Source organism: Pundamilia nyererei, unplaced genomic scaffold (assembly GCF_000239375.1).
Source record: "Pundamilia nyererei isolate P.nyererei 1_Seehausen unplaced genomic scaffold, PunNye1.0 scaffold00009, whole genome shotgun sequence".
NCBI lineage: Eukaryota > Metazoa > Chordata > Actinopteri > Cichliformes > Cichlidae > Pundamilia > Pundamilia nyererei.
Window position 1 is genome coordinate 615,532 of NW_005187410.1, and position 19,022 is coordinate 634,553.

General features: G+C 39.8%; 2 protein-coding genes across 4 annotated transcripts in view; one reads left to right on the plus strand and one right to left on the minus strand.

Annotated features, from left to right (window-relative positions):
• Window positions 1-49: 49 nt before the first annotated feature.
• On the minus strand, window positions 50-5,410 carry myl1 (myosin, light chain 1, alkali; skeletal, fast). Its single transcript, XM_005723274.2, has 6 exons — window positions 5,177-5,410; window positions 4,520-4,547; window positions 2,721-2,864; window positions 1,488-1,661; window positions 1,310-1,387; window positions 50-590 (listed from the first exon to the last, which is right to left on the minus strand). Exons 1-6 carry the CDS (start codon window positions 5,297-5,299, stop codon window positions 562-564), a joined length of 576 nt encoding a protein of 191 aa, XP_005723331.1. The 5' UTR covers window positions 5,300-5,410; the 3' UTR covers window positions 50-561.
• A 9,096-nt stretch (window positions 5,411-14,506) lies between these two features.
• Window positions 14,507-19,022, plus strand: part of cps1 (carbamoyl-phosphate synthase 1, mitochondrial) — a 61,803-nt gene continuing 57,287 nt past the window's right edge. For 2 of the 3 annotated variants that reach the window (XM_005723279.1, XM_005723280.1), the window contains exons 1-7: window positions 14,507-14,813; window positions 15,951-16,060; window positions 16,341-16,485; window positions 18,018-18,107; window positions 18,190-18,246; window positions 18,336-18,428; window positions 18,552-18,641. In XM_005723279.1, coding sequence (XP_005723336.1) covers window positions 14,691-14,813; window positions 15,951-16,060; window positions 16,341-16,485; window positions 18,018-18,107; window positions 18,190-18,246; window positions 18,336-18,428; window positions 18,552-18,641 — 708 coding nt within the window. In that variant the 5' untranslated portion in view covers window positions 14,507-14,690. Of the gene's footprint in view, window positions 14,814-15,950; window positions 16,061-16,340; window positions 16,490-18,017; window positions 18,108-18,189; window positions 18,247-18,335; window positions 18,429-18,551; window positions 18,642-19,022 lie in introns of those variants that run through there. The other variant, XM_013908385.1, reaches the window with a different exon arrangement.

A 19,022-nucleotide genomic window follows, 5' to 3' on the forward strand; every position in this document is an offset into this window, starting at 1 on the left:
GTCCAAATATCAGCGTACAACACACGGAGTCAAAAAGAGGGAAATTAAATGGGAGTGTGAAAAGTTTATTGTGAAATGGCAGAGGATACAATAAGTTAAGACTTAGGGAGGGTTAGATTGGAAGAGGATTGAATTCATTTTGATGGCCAGTCCTGGGCCAAACGAGTCACTTGACTGGCAGATAGAGAGCCAGACAGGCAGTAAGTGGGGAGGGATGGTCATCGTTATTCCGCCTTCCCATCCATCACTGTTCCTCTGTGACGAATATAAACCCCAATGACACTGCGGGATTTTGGTGAAGATAACGAAAGAAGCACCTCATGAGTAATCAGGATAGCTTTCCAAGTGACAGGAGGAGGAAGAGAGGAAAATAAAAAGCACCAGTTTGGACAAAAGAGGAAAAAGAAAGTGTTGAAAAAATAAAACAAGGATTCAGGAAATGATATCTCATAGTCCTTTGATCCCCCTGCTTCCACAGATGGTACAGGAAGCAGCGAGCGAATGCAGCGACACCATGGGGTCTGCACATGTACGATGCTCACCACCACGGTGGCAGGGTCCTTACACAGACATGATGTGCTTGACGAAGGCTGCGGGCGAAGGCCGGGGCGGGAGACAGAAAAAAAAAAACAAGAAAGGAAGAGAGGGAAAACTGAGTGAACTGGAAGAAAAATACATTCTCAAACTTCCATGAAATAAACACATGTTTAATTTACTAAATGTGAAGACTGACACTGCAGTTTCTCTGTTAACACCCTCATCATTCATTACATTTTCTTTGCTGATAAAAAGCACTTTGTTCTTTGCTGTTTACATTTTATGAGCAAATCGCAAAGTAAGAAACTATCTCTGCTGTGGTTGTTTCTAAGATATTGTTTTCTGTGATTCACAGCATTTAAAATATGAGAGTTTGTACTGTCGATAATAGCTTCATCTATTAAGCTACACTTTTTTGTCTAGAGGACAGATGACACTAGAAAAGGTTTGACAGTCACTTCTTTAAGACTATAAGAGAGACTTACACGAGGCTAAGATACTGTGTGTTAACTCCAAAAAGTCTGGATTGAACACTTCTATTAATATCAAAGAAAAGCAATGACATCATCAGGGATGTGAAGCTCCAACACAGAAGGAGTCAAATAGTTCTCACAGGTTAGATTAAGCAAAACTTGTAAAGTAATTCTCATATAAGATAAAAACAATCTATAATAATAGAATTAATAATTATTATGAACAGTGTGAATACTATCAGCAGCAGTAATAGTATCATCGTGTTTTTATGTAGCCGTTGTTGGACTGTGTGGCTCACCCTCATAGTTGACACAGCCGTTCTCATCCTCTTGTCCTGCCATGAGAGCATCAATCTCAGCCTCTGTCATCTTCTCTCCTGCAGGGGGAGGCAGAGGACATCTGATATTAACAACACACAAAGCGACTCGGGCACGCACCTGAACAGATCGAAGGAAAGGCATCCTAGGCTGACTCACCGAGTGTTGACAGGACAATACGCAGCTCAGCACCCATCACTGTGCCGTTGCCCTCCTTGTCGAAGACGCGCAGACCCTCAACATAGTCTTCAAATCCTGCCTTGTTTGGGCTGTTGATGATGGCCTGGAGCATGGGCAGGAAGCCCTCAAACTCTACTCTCTTGCTGGCCATGTCTGCGTGAAAGGAGGTAGAGTAAGTTGGATCTAGAGGTGACACTAAAGGGAGGCTCAGAGTTCTAGAGCTTCAGCAGGTTCACGATTGAGCACAGCGCAGTCCTATTTTAAGGCACATTTATTACTTTGTTTATTTATTTATTAGGTCATTTGTCATTTTGATCTTGATTGCAGTCTTGAGTTTGCACAAATCTGCACCTACACCATCATTTGTCTTCTTTCAGTTGCTCCCTTATTTAAAGGGGCTGCCATGGCAGATTCACATATTGGATTTAGCATAGGTTTTTATACCACATGCCCTTCAAGGGATTTGTGTCTCCTCCTGGTCTTGAACCAGGGATCTTTCTCATCTTAGGCAAATATGTTAACCACTATAATAATATAGTTCTTCTGTTAGTTTAGAAGACAAAGTGTGTGTGATTAAAAACAAACAAAAAAGTTTTAGATCAGGCTACGTTTTGTACTGAAAAATACAAGACGTGGACAAGCGTGAGCATTTATTGCATAGCTCTGTGCTACACTTCACAGTTTGGGAGAGTTTATGAATGAATATGACAATGTTGACCACTAGCTGGCAGCATAAACAATTTATTATGCCATTTCCTCAAAGGCACAGACCTGTCCACAATATAAGACACTTTTGATGAGCAGACGATCATTTCTCAATTCTTTGAACATGACTGCTTCCAGTCAAAAAAGCAGCTACTGATAATTTCTCTCTCATACTTGCTATCGTTTGTGTTTGACAGCAGCACTGTACACCTCTTTTGCATATTTTACCAAAAACCCAGAGCTATCCATTAATGTTTACCACACATATTATTAAAATCAGTTTAGACAAATTAGCCTTTTGAACTATGCCTCAGTTAGTAATGTTCCTTGTTTTAGCCCAGTGACGACAGCATGTCATACTGGCATCAATACAAAAAGCAAATTGCTAACTTATCTTTATTGGGATTAGAATGAATCTAGTCATGTATTTCATGCTCCCTAACATCTTCTGTAGCAAATCTTTAAGTGATCAAGTGAGGGAGCAGTTACTAAATGTCATTACTGTACCATCAGCAGAGGGGTTTCCCAGCAGTTTGGTCACCTCCTTGTTGGTGGGGTTCTGTCCCAGAGCGCGCATGATGTCAGCAATCTGGTTGTAAGCCACCTTGTTGTCACCCACCCTGTCGAACAGACCGAAGGCCTCCCTGTAGTCTGTTTAACAGAAGCAAGAGAGGATTTTGCCAGCTTAATGATCCATAATTTCCATTTTATCTCAAAGTTGGTAAAGTTTATAATCATTATAGTTTGTTATGTCTTTATCATGGACAGTAAGACATTTCTGTTATATTCCTTCTAACTGTAGAATTTCTTTATTAAACAGAAACTACAGCAATGCAAAAACCTATTTAAAGAAGAAGAACTGCATTTGGGGCACATTTACATTTAATTGCATAAAAATAGCACTAACCTGAGGTATTGCAATATTTTTGCATTTATGTTTGTATACAAAGAAGCTTGTGATGTTTATTTTATAGACTAGCACAGTTGCTCATCAATATATGTGATATGCATTGTCATCTGATTGTATGTATATGCAAACATAACATATCTTACTTCAAAAATTGAAGTTATAGTTTGTGTAAATGCTTTTTTTAAACCGAGTCACTAGTTTATATTTCAACCTTAGCTGTTGCCTGTCAGCAGGTGGAGACAGCTATGCTACAAACTGACAAGGAAAATATTTAACAAGTGCAAGACATCCCAAAAGGTTGTGGTATTACTGGCTGAATAGAGTCTCTCCTGCCGATCTCGTCACCCCTCATACTATTTTCATCTCAGCTGTCTCCTTCTCTCTCAGTCAGCGGGGCAATGGGCTCTTTTAAAAGACCACCTTGGAATTGATAAACATAGCTGAGAATATGAGCTCCTCCTTTTAAAGGCAAGGCCCTCTGTGGGCAAGCTGAGTAAAAGTAGGGAATGCTGACTGCAGTGTAACAAGCAGCCTGCCAGACTTCAGGTTTGGTCATGTGGTTCCAACCAACAGCACACAGGTGTTTCTATCTGTCAAACACTACACTATCATTTTACTGTGCTTCCATCTGTAATCTTTAAATCTTCCGATCTTTTCTTTTTTTTTCTTGTTTTTTTTGGCTGTTGGCTCTTGGAACACAATGAGATATCGCTGATCTAGTGACACAGAGTTCTAAAAAGCATGTAAACAAGCTAAACGTTAATATCTGGTCACAGGGATTTGCTGGCTTGATTTGTGACATGCGACCCTTTCGTTATGTAAATGATGCTCTTTACAGCCAAACTGTGATGTGATCAAAATGCTTTTTAAAATGCAATCTGAGTGTTTTTAACTTGACACCAGTTGTCCTATTTCTTTTTACTAACAACTTCAGTTAGTTGATGCATTTGTTGCCAGTGTTTTCCATGCAAGAAGCCACATGTTTAACCACATATGCGGTTTCTTATTCAAACATGCAAATCAATCAAGCTTCTGAAACCGTAAAAGTCTTCCTAAGACTGACTGTACGCATGAAGTGTTTCTGAGCTTCATTAGCCACAAATGGGCTTCAGAACGGATTTGATGGCTTTGTGGAATTTCAAAATACAAAAATGAATGAGGTGTCCAACTGTCATGGATACGCTGAGACCTGTTATGATGTCTATTGTAGTATTTTTTTTACATTGCTGTACTCTGTTATTTCTCTTTTGCTCCCTGTATGTTGTTAAATTGATGGAATTTGCAAGTCACATTTTATGATAAAGGCAGATTTTCAGATTTCTCTGATGGAGGGCCAGCTGAGTTTTGTGGACTGTAAGTAACAGTATAGAACTGAGGTGAATTAAGTTTTACATACCTTCAATCTGGTCTGCGCTGAATTCCACCTACAAGCCAATATAAAAGCAACATTTTAGTAAAAAACATGGAAAGGCAAAAGTTATCACTTGCCATGTAATTAACATCACATTTGTATTCAAACAACATGATCAGGCACTTCCCATTTATTGTGCCCTAAACAATCACATCAAAACCAAATTTAGCTTCATATTATGCCACATATGTAGGTCCATCTTTAGCTACGTTAACATGTCCACATTTGGTGTCACTCTGCATTGCCATCACATATTAGTCCCTACTCTGATAGTCCAATCCAGAGAGCCCAGGGTGTGGTCTAAGAGATCTAAGACATGGTGCGCTATCCATGGTCCCACTCATTCTCCCCAATACTCTGCACACCTTTTATTGTTGTCCTGCCAACCCGCAGTTGCTCTCACTGACTCTCAAGTGCGTATAAGCTTATAGATATTCAAATCATTCATATAAATGTAATAAATGGTGATTGCCCCTCCCCCGCCACTCCACCAAGCTCTTTCTCCATTTAGCAAAAACACTGCATCCGTCTACTTCTGTCATGCAACTTTATAAGTAGAGAGAGAGATAAATCCCAGTTCTTCCTTCCTCGGTATCCAGCACCCCAGTGTAGATCTGGTTAGGCCTTCACAGGTCATTGTACCTTGATGGCGGAAAGGTCGACAGCGGGAGCTGCGGGAGCAGGGGCTGGCTCGGGCGCTGGTGCAGGTGCGGGCGCAGGTTCGGCTTTCTTTGCGGGAGCCTTAGCGTCCTTCTTGGGTGCCATTTTTGCTGATAGTAGAACTACTTTGGCCCTGAAGCACAGACAATTCCCGGATCGGGTGACACACAAAGACTGTAGCACAGACTGAGCACAGAGGAAGAAATCACCGTTGGGGCGTATATATATGTGACTATTTTTCCTCTTGACCACCCGTCAACCCTATCCCCGTGTAAGGATTGGATAGCGGATGGGAGGGGTGTGTGTATGTGAAGGGGTTCTCTCTAAACTTGGAATATAGGGCTACGAGCCAGAAGGTGTTTAGCCATATACCTATAATCACAAACGAAAACATTGAAACGGCGTGAAAGGTTATCCGGGGTCACGTGATCTTTCCGCTGGATCATTTCTTAAAGGATCTACTTTTACGCACTGCCCCCACTTTTACGCACAGCTTTGCGCTTCATTGCGTACACTATCTAGGTAATATATTCTGAAATGTTTTTCAGGCCAATCCAATAGATGATATGGATACATTAACACAAATCAGCGACTATCAGACCATTAAAACCTGACCTAAGAAATGGGAATGTGTCTGAGTAGAGGAGAGATAAAGCAATTTGATGGAAAGTAAAGAGCAGATCCCGTGGAGCTGCAATATTAGACATGTGATGGAAAATGAAATCAGCTGCTGTCAAGCAGAAGTTAATGTGAGTGATTATGAGTGTGAGAGCAGAAATACGTCAATGACTTTTTTCTCTGAAAAGAAAAAGACGTCCATGGTCATATCCTCTAGGAACTGCAGTATCAGTGTTTCATTAAACACATCTCTGCTTACCACAATACTAGTAATGTTAGCTGAGCTGATCTTTGACAACATCTCTGATGGACTCTTCGGGGGGCTTCATTTTTACCATCAGCTGTGTATCCAAGCATTGCACAGAAATTTATTTGAAATATAGCACAGATATCCGTGTCTCCAGTGAGTTTAAGGTGACGATATTTCTAACATTCCTTTAAAATATTACACAACATATTTAGAATATGTGCAACTGATATCACGATGGTGCAATCATAAGAACATGGCACATTTGCTTTAATATTTAGCTTGAGATGACCCTATTATATGTGGTGCCAGTGGAGTATTGATACAAATACATTTGGAATATGTGTGTATCTAAGAGTGTAGAAAACTCAAAAAGGAATAAATGCATATGACGTTTTATGGTAAGTAATATGTCTGCTGTTGGCTGTAGTCAGAAAAAAAACCTAACTGATCGGACTACTTCAAATTAATATGTCAGTGTCAATATCTCATTTTTTAGATGAACAGGTGGTGGAAGGAGTGTCTTTCAGAACTAATAAAGAGCCATTGTTTATTTCTAGTCACGGATAATGTGCGTTGGGTAGATCAGCAGCTGTGGTCAGTTTGATTCTCTACTGAGGGAGGTGAATGGGGAGGAGGGGTCACCACAACCACAGGAAGGATGTGACGTAAAGGCACAGGGAGATGGCGACCTAGTGGAGCTTTCAGCTGCTGATGCCAGTAACCCAGACAAGGCCAAGAGTGCAAATTCTACCTCCTTAATTCTTGTCTATATCTGTCTCCCAGTGCCAGCGGTGCCGCCCTGCCCCCAACACCATGACAGGGCCAAGTGACGAAGGAACAGCATAAATTCCTTCACCCCACAGCCCCCAACCCCTACACACTCCCCACCCACTTGCTTTCACTGACCCCATCTCCGTGAGGGTAAGCCAGAGAAAGCCTCAGTCCCTCAGCTGTCATCTAGGCTCACCCCCAGCACTCCACTTCATCTTCTTGGAGTCTGACTTCCCTTTACTCCCTCCCCCTATAGAAACTCTGCCCCAGTCCTTGCACCTGTGCTGCAGTCCAAACTGAGCTCCACTATAGAACCTTAATGGATTCAGCAGCCCGATAGAGCTGGGCTTTATTAGGAGGTGATGGCAGGTCAGCTTATGAAAAGAGAAAAAAATGGACAGAGCAAGTTCATGAGGTGATAATCTTTAAAAATTTACCAAGCAATGTCATTTCTAACATTTATAAAACATTTTAGTGAGTAAAATACTGGGCAGTTTTTTTCCTTTTGCTTATTCAAACCTACATAATGTTTCAATTTCACTCCCGTAACAAATTAAAATCCAGACAAATAAGTTCTGTGTCATTTGCTCCAGCAGCGTGAAGAAAAAGGGTGTCTAAATATCTTTGGGTTTACTGTTACTGAGGATCGCATTAGTGAATATATACAGTGCTGTCTTCTCATGACTAAATGCTTAAACCTTTACTTAGCTATCTTCAGTGCTCAGTTCCTTTGAGAATGCCATAGAAGACATATGAGGTCAGACCTTTGGAGAGAAGAATGAGCTTCAGCCTTACAGTGCATGGCACGGCAGTGACATCTGAAGAACAAATATAACAGCCCCCCTTGGTGATTCACGATGCCGTTCACGGTAACAGAACAAGAGGATAAGGGAGAAAAAAAAACCTGTATCCAATGTTACAATGAGTTGTGTTTTCTTATTTTTGTGGAGATGGAGTGGAGCTGTTACATTTATGCATGAGGAAGACTATCTAAGAGAGATCGTATGTGGAGCTTCTTCGTAGCATACAGTACTGTGTAAAAGTCTTGAATAACCCTCATTTCTTTATATTTTGCTCAAAAGAAGCCAGACGTGGTCTTGTGCAATAGTTCTACAGGCTTCTGAAGGACTTTCAGGTTTTCTTTGGCTGCTATTTGGTCATTTTCAGTCCAGTCCAAGCTCGGGCAAAGGCAGCCATTGGCCAAAACTGGTTGCTGGTGAGGAAAGGGAGACAGGTCAAAAGCTGGATTGTGGAAGAGATCTAGAGATAACCTTATGATTAAATGCGGAGTGGCTTTTATTGATAGAAAATCAATTGATTTTCAAGCTCATTAGAATTGTATAGACTGTTTTTGCCTCATATGCCATATTTCCACCTGTGGTTGCACATATTTTATTAAATGCTTGCACCTATTTCCCATTTTCTTAGCAAAATATAAAGGAAAAGGAGCAGCTTAAGACCTTTTTACCATATTGATAAACAAGTGTAAGACTCTTTTTTTGCTGATATAGAGTTCACCCATACTCCATTTCTCCAGTCTCAGGTTGGACCTTCCTTGGAGGACCAGCCTACATGCCCTGTAGCCATGTCGCTACCGTTATATAGGTCTACATAATGTACCTATAATTTAAAAAGTACTTTTTCTTTCTTTAATTTTTAAACTTTATTTTAAAATACCCTGAATATATTCTCTGATCATATAATAAGCTATGCAAAGTGACCAGCTAGCCAATCTTCTTCCAAGCTCAGACAATACTGAGCTATAATTATCCTAGTTAGGGTGAAGACCATGAGCTGTCAGAGCTATTCATATTTCTTATGTGCCTCGTATTCCTTCTTTGGTAGTCAGGTCTTCCAGTTGGTCAACAAGCACTATAAAAGTTTAGCTCTTACAACCACAATTTTGCTAGTGGTTGTTTCCCCCGTTAAAGAAATAACAGAAATAGTGCATACAAAAAGTCTAGATCACTAGTTAGAATCAGCCATGGTGCATTCCCTACACAAATGTTTGTATTTATTCAACTTTCTTCTTACTAGAGCTTTTCTTTTGAGTCTGAAGTGGATAGGATAAGATAAATCATCACTGAACATTATAGAGGATCTGGGATGTTAAAGCAAAACAGTAATAGGAAGCAATAACCAAAAGTGGGGTAAAACAAACAGTCTTTATTGAAGTGAAAGCCTATTATCTTCCTACTTAGTAATAACCAAATTATGTTCCACAGAAAGATCACAGAAAGACAAAGAAATTGTTTGCAGTAGAGTTGAACAAAGCAGTTGATAGATGTGAGTGGGGGGCTTTTGATGGGCATTCTTTTGCAGCTACCTTGCTTTAACCTGTCTTCTCTGGGTCACTTCCGCACTCTGTAGCTATGCCCTTGGTGGGGACAAGAGAGGCATTTCGTATTATCACTCCAAGGTTTGCTTCAGGACAGGTGCTATAACAGTCTCACCTCAGAAATGGAGTTGTGACATAAAGTGGCAATGAATGTTTGCTACTTTGCGTTCATAGTAATTTGTCAAATTCTGCAGTTCAAAGTATTTCTAACTTGTATCCGTACTGGAAATTCTGGATTTTATAGTACTGCAACTAAAACAGCCGTGAAATTACGAGTTGTGCAATTAAGATTCCACGAAGAAGGAAAGACAGAGGTACTGATTTCAAGACATAGCACCTGTCCTAGCCTTGGAGTACTCCTGCGTTAAGCATGATTAATGAAATGCTGAGAACATGAGCTTGAGAAAAACATCATGCGATGAGTGCAGTGTGGTGTAAGATTCCAAAGATGGCAGAAGCTCCTTGGTCACTGGCATTTGGCTCGGTGGGGAGCTGCAGTGCTGAAAGGGTTACTGAAAAGGAGGAAATGACCGTAGCGAAGGACTTCCTTTGCTTCAAAATATTCAGCAGAGGTCACTGAGTCAGTCTTCTGAGATGAGCAGAGTAAATTTTGGATTCTGGTTCCATCTACCGCCCCCTCTTTTTAAACCCCGAGTGCTTCCTTCTCTGCCCTACGTCCATGCCAAAAGGAATGAGGCTGTAACTGAGCCTGGGGGGACAGATGGTGCCTATTTATAGTCCCCACAGAGAGGTGTGAAGTTTCTTGGGATTTCAAAGAGCGGGAGCCATGGCTCCTTAAGGGGTCTGATGCAGCCTCTGTGGCCCATGTGTTCTCTTCCCCTCCCTCGCTCTCTAGAAAGCCCCACACTGGCCACACAGGGCTTAAGATGGGTTCAGGCTAAACAAAGGTACCTATTGCCTTTTTTACTGAGGCCACTGCATCACTACAGAGGATGGGAATCTAATACGAGCCAAAGGGAAAAGTCTGCTCCTTCTTTTCTCTCCAGACGATAACTTTCTTTAATAATCCAGAGGTTGAATTTGCTGTCACAGCAAGATTGCTAAACTGTCACAATGCCACTCAAAGCATGTATGGTAACACTGTGAGCGGATTTTGTACCAGCTTGACAGCTCATGCTGAGGCACTGATTGATGCTAGCAAAACCTTGTTCAAAAGCTTGTATTAACAGTATACAACACAACTCCATTATAGATACGGAGGCTTGACTCAATGATTATAAATCAGCGACTGTTCATTTACAATAATTCAAATGAAAGCATTAAAATATAGTTTTACTATTTTTTCTTTTTAAATAATGGAACGTTTAGCTTCAAAGTACTGGTTCAGAAAGTCACACAAACAATTTTCCAGTCATTACAACTGTTGCAACAACTGATACACATGTCACTACTCCTGCTCTCCTGCCATTAGTGCTGTATGCATAAAATCCAGCCTAAGTGTGCAATGACTTGAACAAAATCAGGTCGGCCATGAATGTGAAACAAATCACTGCTTTCCGTGCATTTGCTTTCTGTATGCTGTGAACTGTAACTGAGAGGTTTGGTCCTGCGGTGCTGTACATTTCTCATCTGCTGCTACTTTATGAACCTTTCAGACCTCCAAAATCATCCCACGCACACACACACTTCTTCTTTTTTCGACCTGTTTATATTTTTCAATAGCATTTTTTATTAGTCTTATTGTTGGAACACACTATACAAACAAACTTGCTTTCATATGTAAAGTGAAAGTATTGTCAGTCAAACTGCTCAATTTAAGTAGTCCGAACTGACGGCGAACAAACCCCACCATACATCCTTGAAACGAAGCACCAGTTATCTCTCTTATGTCAGGGCCAAGACTTGGAAACCTGGCAAACAGCGGGGCGAGTTAGCGGGGCGTCTATTTAAGTCCTCTCTTAAGCTTGGTCCCCATCTGAAACTCACACTTGAAACTGCAGACAATGTGGGATCCCTCCGCCGAGGATAGACACTAGAGTTCATTAGGCCGTACGCCAGCCAATCAGTGGAGGAATTTAAAAGGCAGCTAATGACAGCCCTCCCAGTAATAAAGAGCCATACAGTACATTGCCCAGGCTTCTCGTGTTCTCGCAGTCATCACATAGTTATTTTCTAGATGCAGTTTATTCATTATTGATAGAAAGGCTGAATTTTGGCACTCTATCTGTAAATGGAAACATTCAGCAGAGAAGATGAGAGGACGAAATTGAATACAGTTGAATATAGTATATGAATACAGTCCTATAATTACAATTATACAATCAGTTGTTTCGGTCTAATATAGTGCAGTGATAATCTCTAAACGCTGAGTGCATGTTTATTTTACCGCATTATTTTTAAAACAGAAAAACAACGACCCAGCATCAAATCGGATATTTGATGGCACTGTTTAAACGACCTGTGTATTTAAAAGTGACAGAGGAACAAAGTTATTGCCCAATTAAGTGTTGAGTGGCTTCATAGTCTCATAAAAATATTTACAGACTTAATATAAAGCTTTTTAATGCCAGTAATAATTCTCGGGCTTATGGATCTGCTATGACGGCTTTTTCTCAAGGACAACTTCAAATAAAATGATTTATTACTGTAACGGTTCAGCACCAGGACGAAAACTGATGTGTAATGAGGTCTGTAATGTATAGACTCCAGGCCAAATGACTGTAGGAGTTAATGTTAGAGTTTCACAATCTGATCAGTTTAAAAGGTTAAGTGCACCGGTTGAATTTTCAATGTCACATTGTCTCTCTTCACTACATACTAACAGATCTCCTGCAGACGCCTTACTTGTTCATGCCTCTTTTTTTTCGGAATATTTATTTCCACATAGTGGAACTTTATATGGTTGAACCATTATATTTAATTATCCTCTCAGCAGTGGGCTCTGCAGTAGGCTATACTCCCATGCACTCAAGGAAGATTTGCACTTGCATAGCTCACGTTTATTGTTGTTAAAAGGATACATAAATAAACGTTCTATGCACATGAAATGCTCTTCTGTGTTATTTTAATATGCAGAATAATACTGTACTGTAAATGTAAACTACTGCATAAGCTACAGCACGATCACAGAAATAAACAGTCTGACTATAGAGAGACAGAAGCTTGAGTTCCCTTGAAGTGGCTGTTGTTGTGATTTGGTGCTATATAAATAAAACCGAACTGTATGAAAATGAACCAATATTAACCTGAATGGCTAAGCTTGTGCTGGATATTAGCTCTCAAAAACATGAAACCAACCTTTTAAATCCCTGTTAAATGTTAAAGTTCACTACATTGGATTACAACATCAACCGTTTAAAAAAGCTGTAATAGTATTAAGTGAGGTTTAGACAGCAGTATAAACAGAGACTATGCATCACATCCTTTATTACATCAAAAAAGACATGTCCTCTGACTTAAATTTAGTTGTCGTTTTACCGATAAAGCTGTCAAAGCTTTTACAACATAGTAGGAGCGAAGGTGTTATTTTACTTATGCATATACAGAGAGCTGCAAATCTACACATCAAGTGTACCCACTCACTGAGCTGCTGTAACACTATTCAGTGACTCAAGATCCCTCCGCAGCTCTTGCACAACATCTGCCACTGGATGTCAGCAGTGTTCCACAGATCTACAGAAGGAGCTCGCTAGGTTCATTTTGATCGGGGAAATGATTGTGGTTTGCAGGGAGAGGAGGGCAGTTTCATCAAATAGAAAGGAACTACACAAAATATAAAAATCAAAACAAAGTAAGCTTCAGCACAGGAAATGAGGCATATATGTACAATGCAATGACATATTGCACCAGATCACTTTTTTAATGCTAAAGACTGGCACATGGCAACAAAGTTAACTATAAAGCACAGGTTATAGTTCCAAGTCCATTTTCTGGAGTGTGGAGGTATTTCCTGATCTAAACAGGTTCTAGTACTCACACCCACTTTGTTCAGACTGCTGAACACAGCAGAGTGGCAGTCAGACAGCCTTCTCCACAGAGGACCAGTCTTGCAGTGATCAGCAAATACACAGTACACTCTAATCCTACCACCATGCAGCCACTCCATGGTCAGTTTGCCTTTTTTTTTTTTGCAGGCAATTGGCCTCAAAGAAAATGTTGTATAGAGTTTGTTGCACAGAAAGCACTATACAAAAGTTTGCTATAAGTGGGCACATTTATTCCCAGTGGGAAAGCATTTTTCTTTTAGCTCTGTCTGTGTTTAATGTTCTAAAATGCAGGGTGTGCATTTAATCACAAATGTCTTGTGTGTAGACATTTTTTAAAAAGTCAGTTGTTGTTTTTTTCCATTGTAACTTAAACTAAAAACATAATCTAAGAAAAAAATTGTCAAAAGCCTGTTTTTAGCTTGACATTAGTCTCTATAATAATGTTGAAACACGGCCAAATGATTAGAACAAAAGCTACATCCAAGGTCAACTTATTAGAAAACCAACAGGTGACTGTGATTATATAGTTCACAGGTTCAGTCACGCTGATACACTACAGAGCTACATTTCTGAACACTTCCTGCTAATCGTGCACTATATTTTTATCCTTTGTGTCCCTCCTCCCTCGTATTGAGACAGTGGACCTTATTTTTGTTTGGCTCTACTAGAGAATGAAAAGAATGAGTGTTCCTTTATGCTTTCAAAACAATTAAAGTCAATTCAAAATATATATTTTTTGACATCTCACAGCGCAGCTAGGTAAGTAAGGTGTGGCCTTGATCCCAAATTGAATGTTACAAAGGTCACGTGTGTTTAGATTTCCTTGCATTCAGTAAGTACACCTCTGTGTTGTAGCTTGTATTTGCAGTGATAGTGATTGTTTTGAATTTTCAATTTGATAAAAATGAAGGAATTAGAGGTATTAAAACAGGGGTGTCACACTCCAGGCCTCGAGGGCGGGTGTCCTGCAGGTTTTAGATCTCACCCTGGGTCAACATACTTGAATCAAATGATTAGTTCATTACCAGGCTTCTGGAGAACTTCAAGACATGCTGAGGAGGTCATTTAGCCATTTAAATCAGATGTGTTGGACCAAGGACACATCTAAAACCTGCAGGACACCGGCCCTCGAGGCCTGGAGTTCGACAACTGTGTATTAGCACGTATGCATAAACAATTAGGTCCATAAATATTTGAACATTTAAAATCACAATATCAGTATTGTGATATCTGTCATCTTCAATTCAACAACAGGTTAAACAATATTGCTGCATCAACTGTTTAGAAAACCACAACCATTCTAGTGCTGGGATGTGATCACTTTACCCGTGAGTCGAAATTTAAACACATGCTACTTCTACATTCATTCGGCTTTCCCCGAGGCCCTAAACACCGCGCGCTTCAACAATTCCCCACCGGCGAATCCACATCAACGTTTCAAGCGCTCACTTGCTTATACTGCAATCCTGCGGCGTGGACACGAGGGAAAGCTTAAATCTCGCTCACACTTTTTCTCCCTCAGTTATTTGTTATAACGAGTAGCTTCTCAACCACGTCTGCTTATAGGTTAATATGGCAAAAATCCTCCAAGCTGTCAGCGTTGTGAAATCTTTGAGGCAAGGATGCGTGTTAGGCAGAAACGTGGGGAACGCGGGCTGCCTGAGACTTCACGCTGCAAAACTTTTTAGTGTCAAGGTAAGAAAACAGAAGTGTGACCGATAAGGACTGTTGTCTGCGATAAATCCAAGAACTGAACTGTTTTAAAGATCTCGCTGAAAGTAATTTACTTTATTCAGCCCTTGAAGTTCAGGAAAAAAATGCTGAAGTTTACAAACAACAGCTGATCCACATGGTGGCTGGCAAATAGGAATCCGTGCCAGATTGGGGGGGTAGAAACTGCAAGTGTATTAAAATAAATGGCGTCAGGCATGCTTTGCATACGCCGAATACACACACACACACGAGTATATTCGTTTCTATAAAACACACTGAGTTGTTTGTGGTAGAGCTTGACTTTTTTCATTGTGCAACATTTTAGTAAATTGGCTGATTTTTCAAGGCAGATTGGAGCGGTCATGGACAAGTGACATTTTAGTGTGACAATTCGTAAAAGAAGTTGTAAAATGAGATGCTGTAAGTGGGTGAGATGTTCACATGCCTGTCTCGGCTAAAGTGGCAAACAGCTGCACAACTATGCACAACGTGTAAATCAGAAGGAGTGTTGCGTCATGCTTCAGATGATCTCTGATTGCAACATTCACGGAAAAGGCGAGAATTTTATTTGTTTCGAGTCAGGGTTGTGGTAGATGAAGTACTAGTTTTTAAAATGACATGCATTAATTTGCTAAATAACGTTTGTAAGTAAATGCATTAATTGAGAAATTACTTTTTTTTTTTTTTAAAGATCTTAAGGCTGTGAATAAATCGGTGGTATGCTAATATTTTTATATCTGTGACGAGTACGAGTAATATTGGCCACTGTTTTCCTGATGGCTATCTGGAGGTCATGGTGCATCACACCAGCCTCTTTAATAATCTATGCAGCTCTCTCTCTCTCTTAGACACGTGTACAGATGCACTCTCTCACTCCTACACAACAGAAAAACAGATTTGTCTGTCTCAGCATTCGCAGTACAATTCACACAGGCCTGCAGTTTCAGCATGATGTCCCAGAGCGTCACTGGTTGCCATTGCATCTAAACTCAAAATCTACAACACATCTTTTTCAAAGTCTTTCCTTTGGCTCTTCCAAAGTCTCTTAATAAAAAGAGAATATATTATTTTGGGGTGTGATGATTTTTTTTTTTTTTTAACTTTACTTTTAACTCCCAGGCCCAGACAGCCCACCTGGTCTTGGAGGATGGCACCAGGATGAAAGGGATTTCTTTTGGGCATGATGCCTCTGTAGCTGGAGAGCTGGTCTTCAATACTGGTCTTGTGGGGTAAGAAGGAGAAATACTGACTGAAATTATAACACCGTTAGATTTTTATTTATTTATTTCTTTTGCATGGCACATTTAAACAATTACAGTACATATTTGAAGAAACAAAAAGGCATTGACATCTGACATGAAACTTGCTTTTAATTTGATAACCTCTGCATCAGTCACATTTATATAGTTTTAAATAGAAGTGTGAGTTTAAGTGCATTTTTTTTTTAAACCAATAAATCACTTCAATAAAAATCTTTACAAAATGTTTCTGGTTTTTTTTCTACTTTAGGTATCCCGAGGCCCTGACTGACCCAAGTTATAGAGGTCAAATACTGACGCTGACATATCCTATTGTAGGGAACTATGGTGTGCCGAATACAGAGGAACTGGATGAGCTAGGCCTGAGAAAACATGTAGAGTCAGAACGCATTCAAGTAGGTAACTAAGGTGTGGCTTGTCTTACAAGCATGTCTTCATATTCCGCTACATTGAGTAATTATCTGACTGTACAAGCGTTTGTCTCATTCTTTTGTTTTTAATAATTGGATAGAAATCCTGTGTAAACAATGCCTGCCTGCCTCAAGTTTAGAACCCATGGGCATCACCAGACTAATGCAGACAAATATCATTTTCTCCCCTGAAATGCTCTGTTAGGCTTTTACTGCAACCTCCATCAGTTGCTGCTTGTTTATGAGTCTCTCTCTGCCTTCAGTTTTGTATTTAATAACTGAATAGCATGCTCTGTTGAGTTGAGATCAGGTGACTTTGCAGTTGGAAAATATCACTTTTTTTTTTGTCTTGAGAAAAAGTCTTGGGATGCTTCTGCAGTATGCTTGGCTCGTTATCCATTTGCACTTAGAAGTTCTGTCCGATCACTTTTGAAGTATTTTGCTAATACGAGCAAATGCTATGGCCAATCCATTACAGCCAATTCAACTAGTGGCCCAATCCATTATAGGCGCTCCAGCAATACATGCCCATAACATTCCCTCCACCATATTTGACAGCTGATGTGACATATTGGATCTGTTTCTTTTCTTCTTCAAACTTTTCGCTTCCCATCTCTCTGTTACAAGTTAAGTTTTAGCTGCCTAAATAGTTTTTTCCAACCTGCCCAAAGAGCATGGGAAGGGTTTCCTGTTAAGTGTAACCAGTGGTTTGCAACTTGATGCAAACGCTTTATTTGCATTCTTGAGGACATCTCTTGAATGTAGACTTTAACAGTGATACAGCTACCGCGTAAAGAGTTCTTGACTTGGATAGATGTGAAAGGTTTTACTTAATCAAGTGAAAAATAAACTCTGTGCTCATTCCATTTTTTGAAGCTTTCTGGTGTTGCTGAGCTGGTGGTGCGTTCATTCTTTTTAAGAATGATGGTTATTTTTGGTCACTCTTAAAGTTTTTGATACATCTCAACCTCATTAAGGCTTCCTTAAATTGGCTTGGCATCTCTTTGTTCTTCATATTGAGATTTTCAGTGAATGGCTACTAAATTCACCTCTGGATCCTTTATGTGTTTGGCTTTGTGCATGGCTTCACTTGGCTATGAAAATGATTGCCAGAAGGCAGTCTGTTTGCTTTTCAAGCCATAAATTGTCCAGATACTTATGGACCTAACTGCATATAATCCACCACAGTTTTCTCACTGATAACAATGTCAGCTGTTAATGTTGAATCATATTAGAGCTGCTTTAATTTTCCGGCAAATAAAGAATTAACACTGCAGTTGGCACTGACCACTCATGGCCATTTTCCTTTTTTTTTTTTTTTCTTTCTTTTTTTTTAACTTCACTGAATTTTTGTTTAATTACAGCTAGGGTTAAGTGGTTGAAGCATCAGGTCAGAATGGTTATTGTTATTGACTGACCCTTTTATTAAAACTGTGTAACTGCAGTTAATAGACTGGAGGGGTTTTAAATTGGACTTTTTTTTCTCCAAGGCTCATACAATGCTTTGGTTTCTCTAGGTATCTGGTCTACTGGTTCAAGACTACAGCCACGAGTACAGCCACTGGAACTCTGTCAAGTCTCTGGGTCAATGGCTGCAAGAAGAGAAGGTTAGATTGCAAATTAGAAGCTGTGAGAATGCGTGAATGATGAATATGACTTTTCTGTTAATGTAAATCTTACCCTCAAAAGGTTCCTGCACTGTTTGGGATAGACACCAGGATGCTGACCAAAGTCATCAGAGATAAGGTACCACAATTAGAAAGACTGTATCTGTTTCATGTTTAATGAATGAGTCGGTCAGTTTCTGATATGTTTGGCTTGTGGTTTCTCTTAAGGGAACAGTTTTGGGGAAGATTGAATTTGATGGTCAGCCTGTTGACATAACTGACCCCAATCAGAAAAACTTAGTAGCAGAAGTTTCAACCAAGGTAACAACTGCTAGTTTTTTTTGTTTTTATTTATTTAACGATAATATCAGATTTAAAAACTCCTTTTGTTTAGATATTTTGAAATGGCACTAACCTCTTCTTGCATGCCTCTATACTCACCAGGAAGTCAAAGTTTTTGGAAAAGGCAACCCAATTAAAGTGGTGGCTGTCGACTGTGGCATTAAACATAACATAATTCGACTGCTGGTTAAGGTGAGAGTTGCGTGAAACATCCTTGTTGGACTGTGTGCGTTCCATTTGGAGACCTTGTTTTTGTGACTTAGCCCCAAATGACCTCCTCTGCATAAACACAGAATAAAAAAGTCAGCGCTCTGTTACATGCTTTCTGCAACCTGACCTAGAAATTTTGAGAAAGTAAATCTGGGCCTAATGAGCTCCAGAAATGTAAAATTTGTTTGTGGCATGGAGATTGGTAAGAGAGTGGGTTTTCATCATGTTTGTACTCAAAGTTAATGACTTGTGATATTTGCTTTTAATTGGATTGGTTATAACATTATATTCATCGATTTGCTCTTACTCGTTACACTCAGCGTTGACCCTTCTCTATGTTTTTTTGTTCTATTTTTCAGTTTT

Excerpts from the sequence above, each read along its gene's own strand:
- myl1 (XM_005723274.2), bottom strand. The coding sequence starts at position 5,299 with ATGGCACCCAAGAAGGACGCTAAGGCTCCCGCAAAGAAAGCCGAACCT. Across the intron at positions 2,865-4,519 it reads CAGCGCAGACCAGATTGAAG|ACTACAGGGAGGCCTTCGGT; the intron begins GTATGTAAAACT and ends TCTGTTAAACAG. Across the intron at positions 1,662-2,720 it reads GGGAAACCCCTCTGCTGATG|ACATGGCCAGCAAGAGAGTA; the intron begins GTACAGTAATGA and ends CCTTTCACGCAG.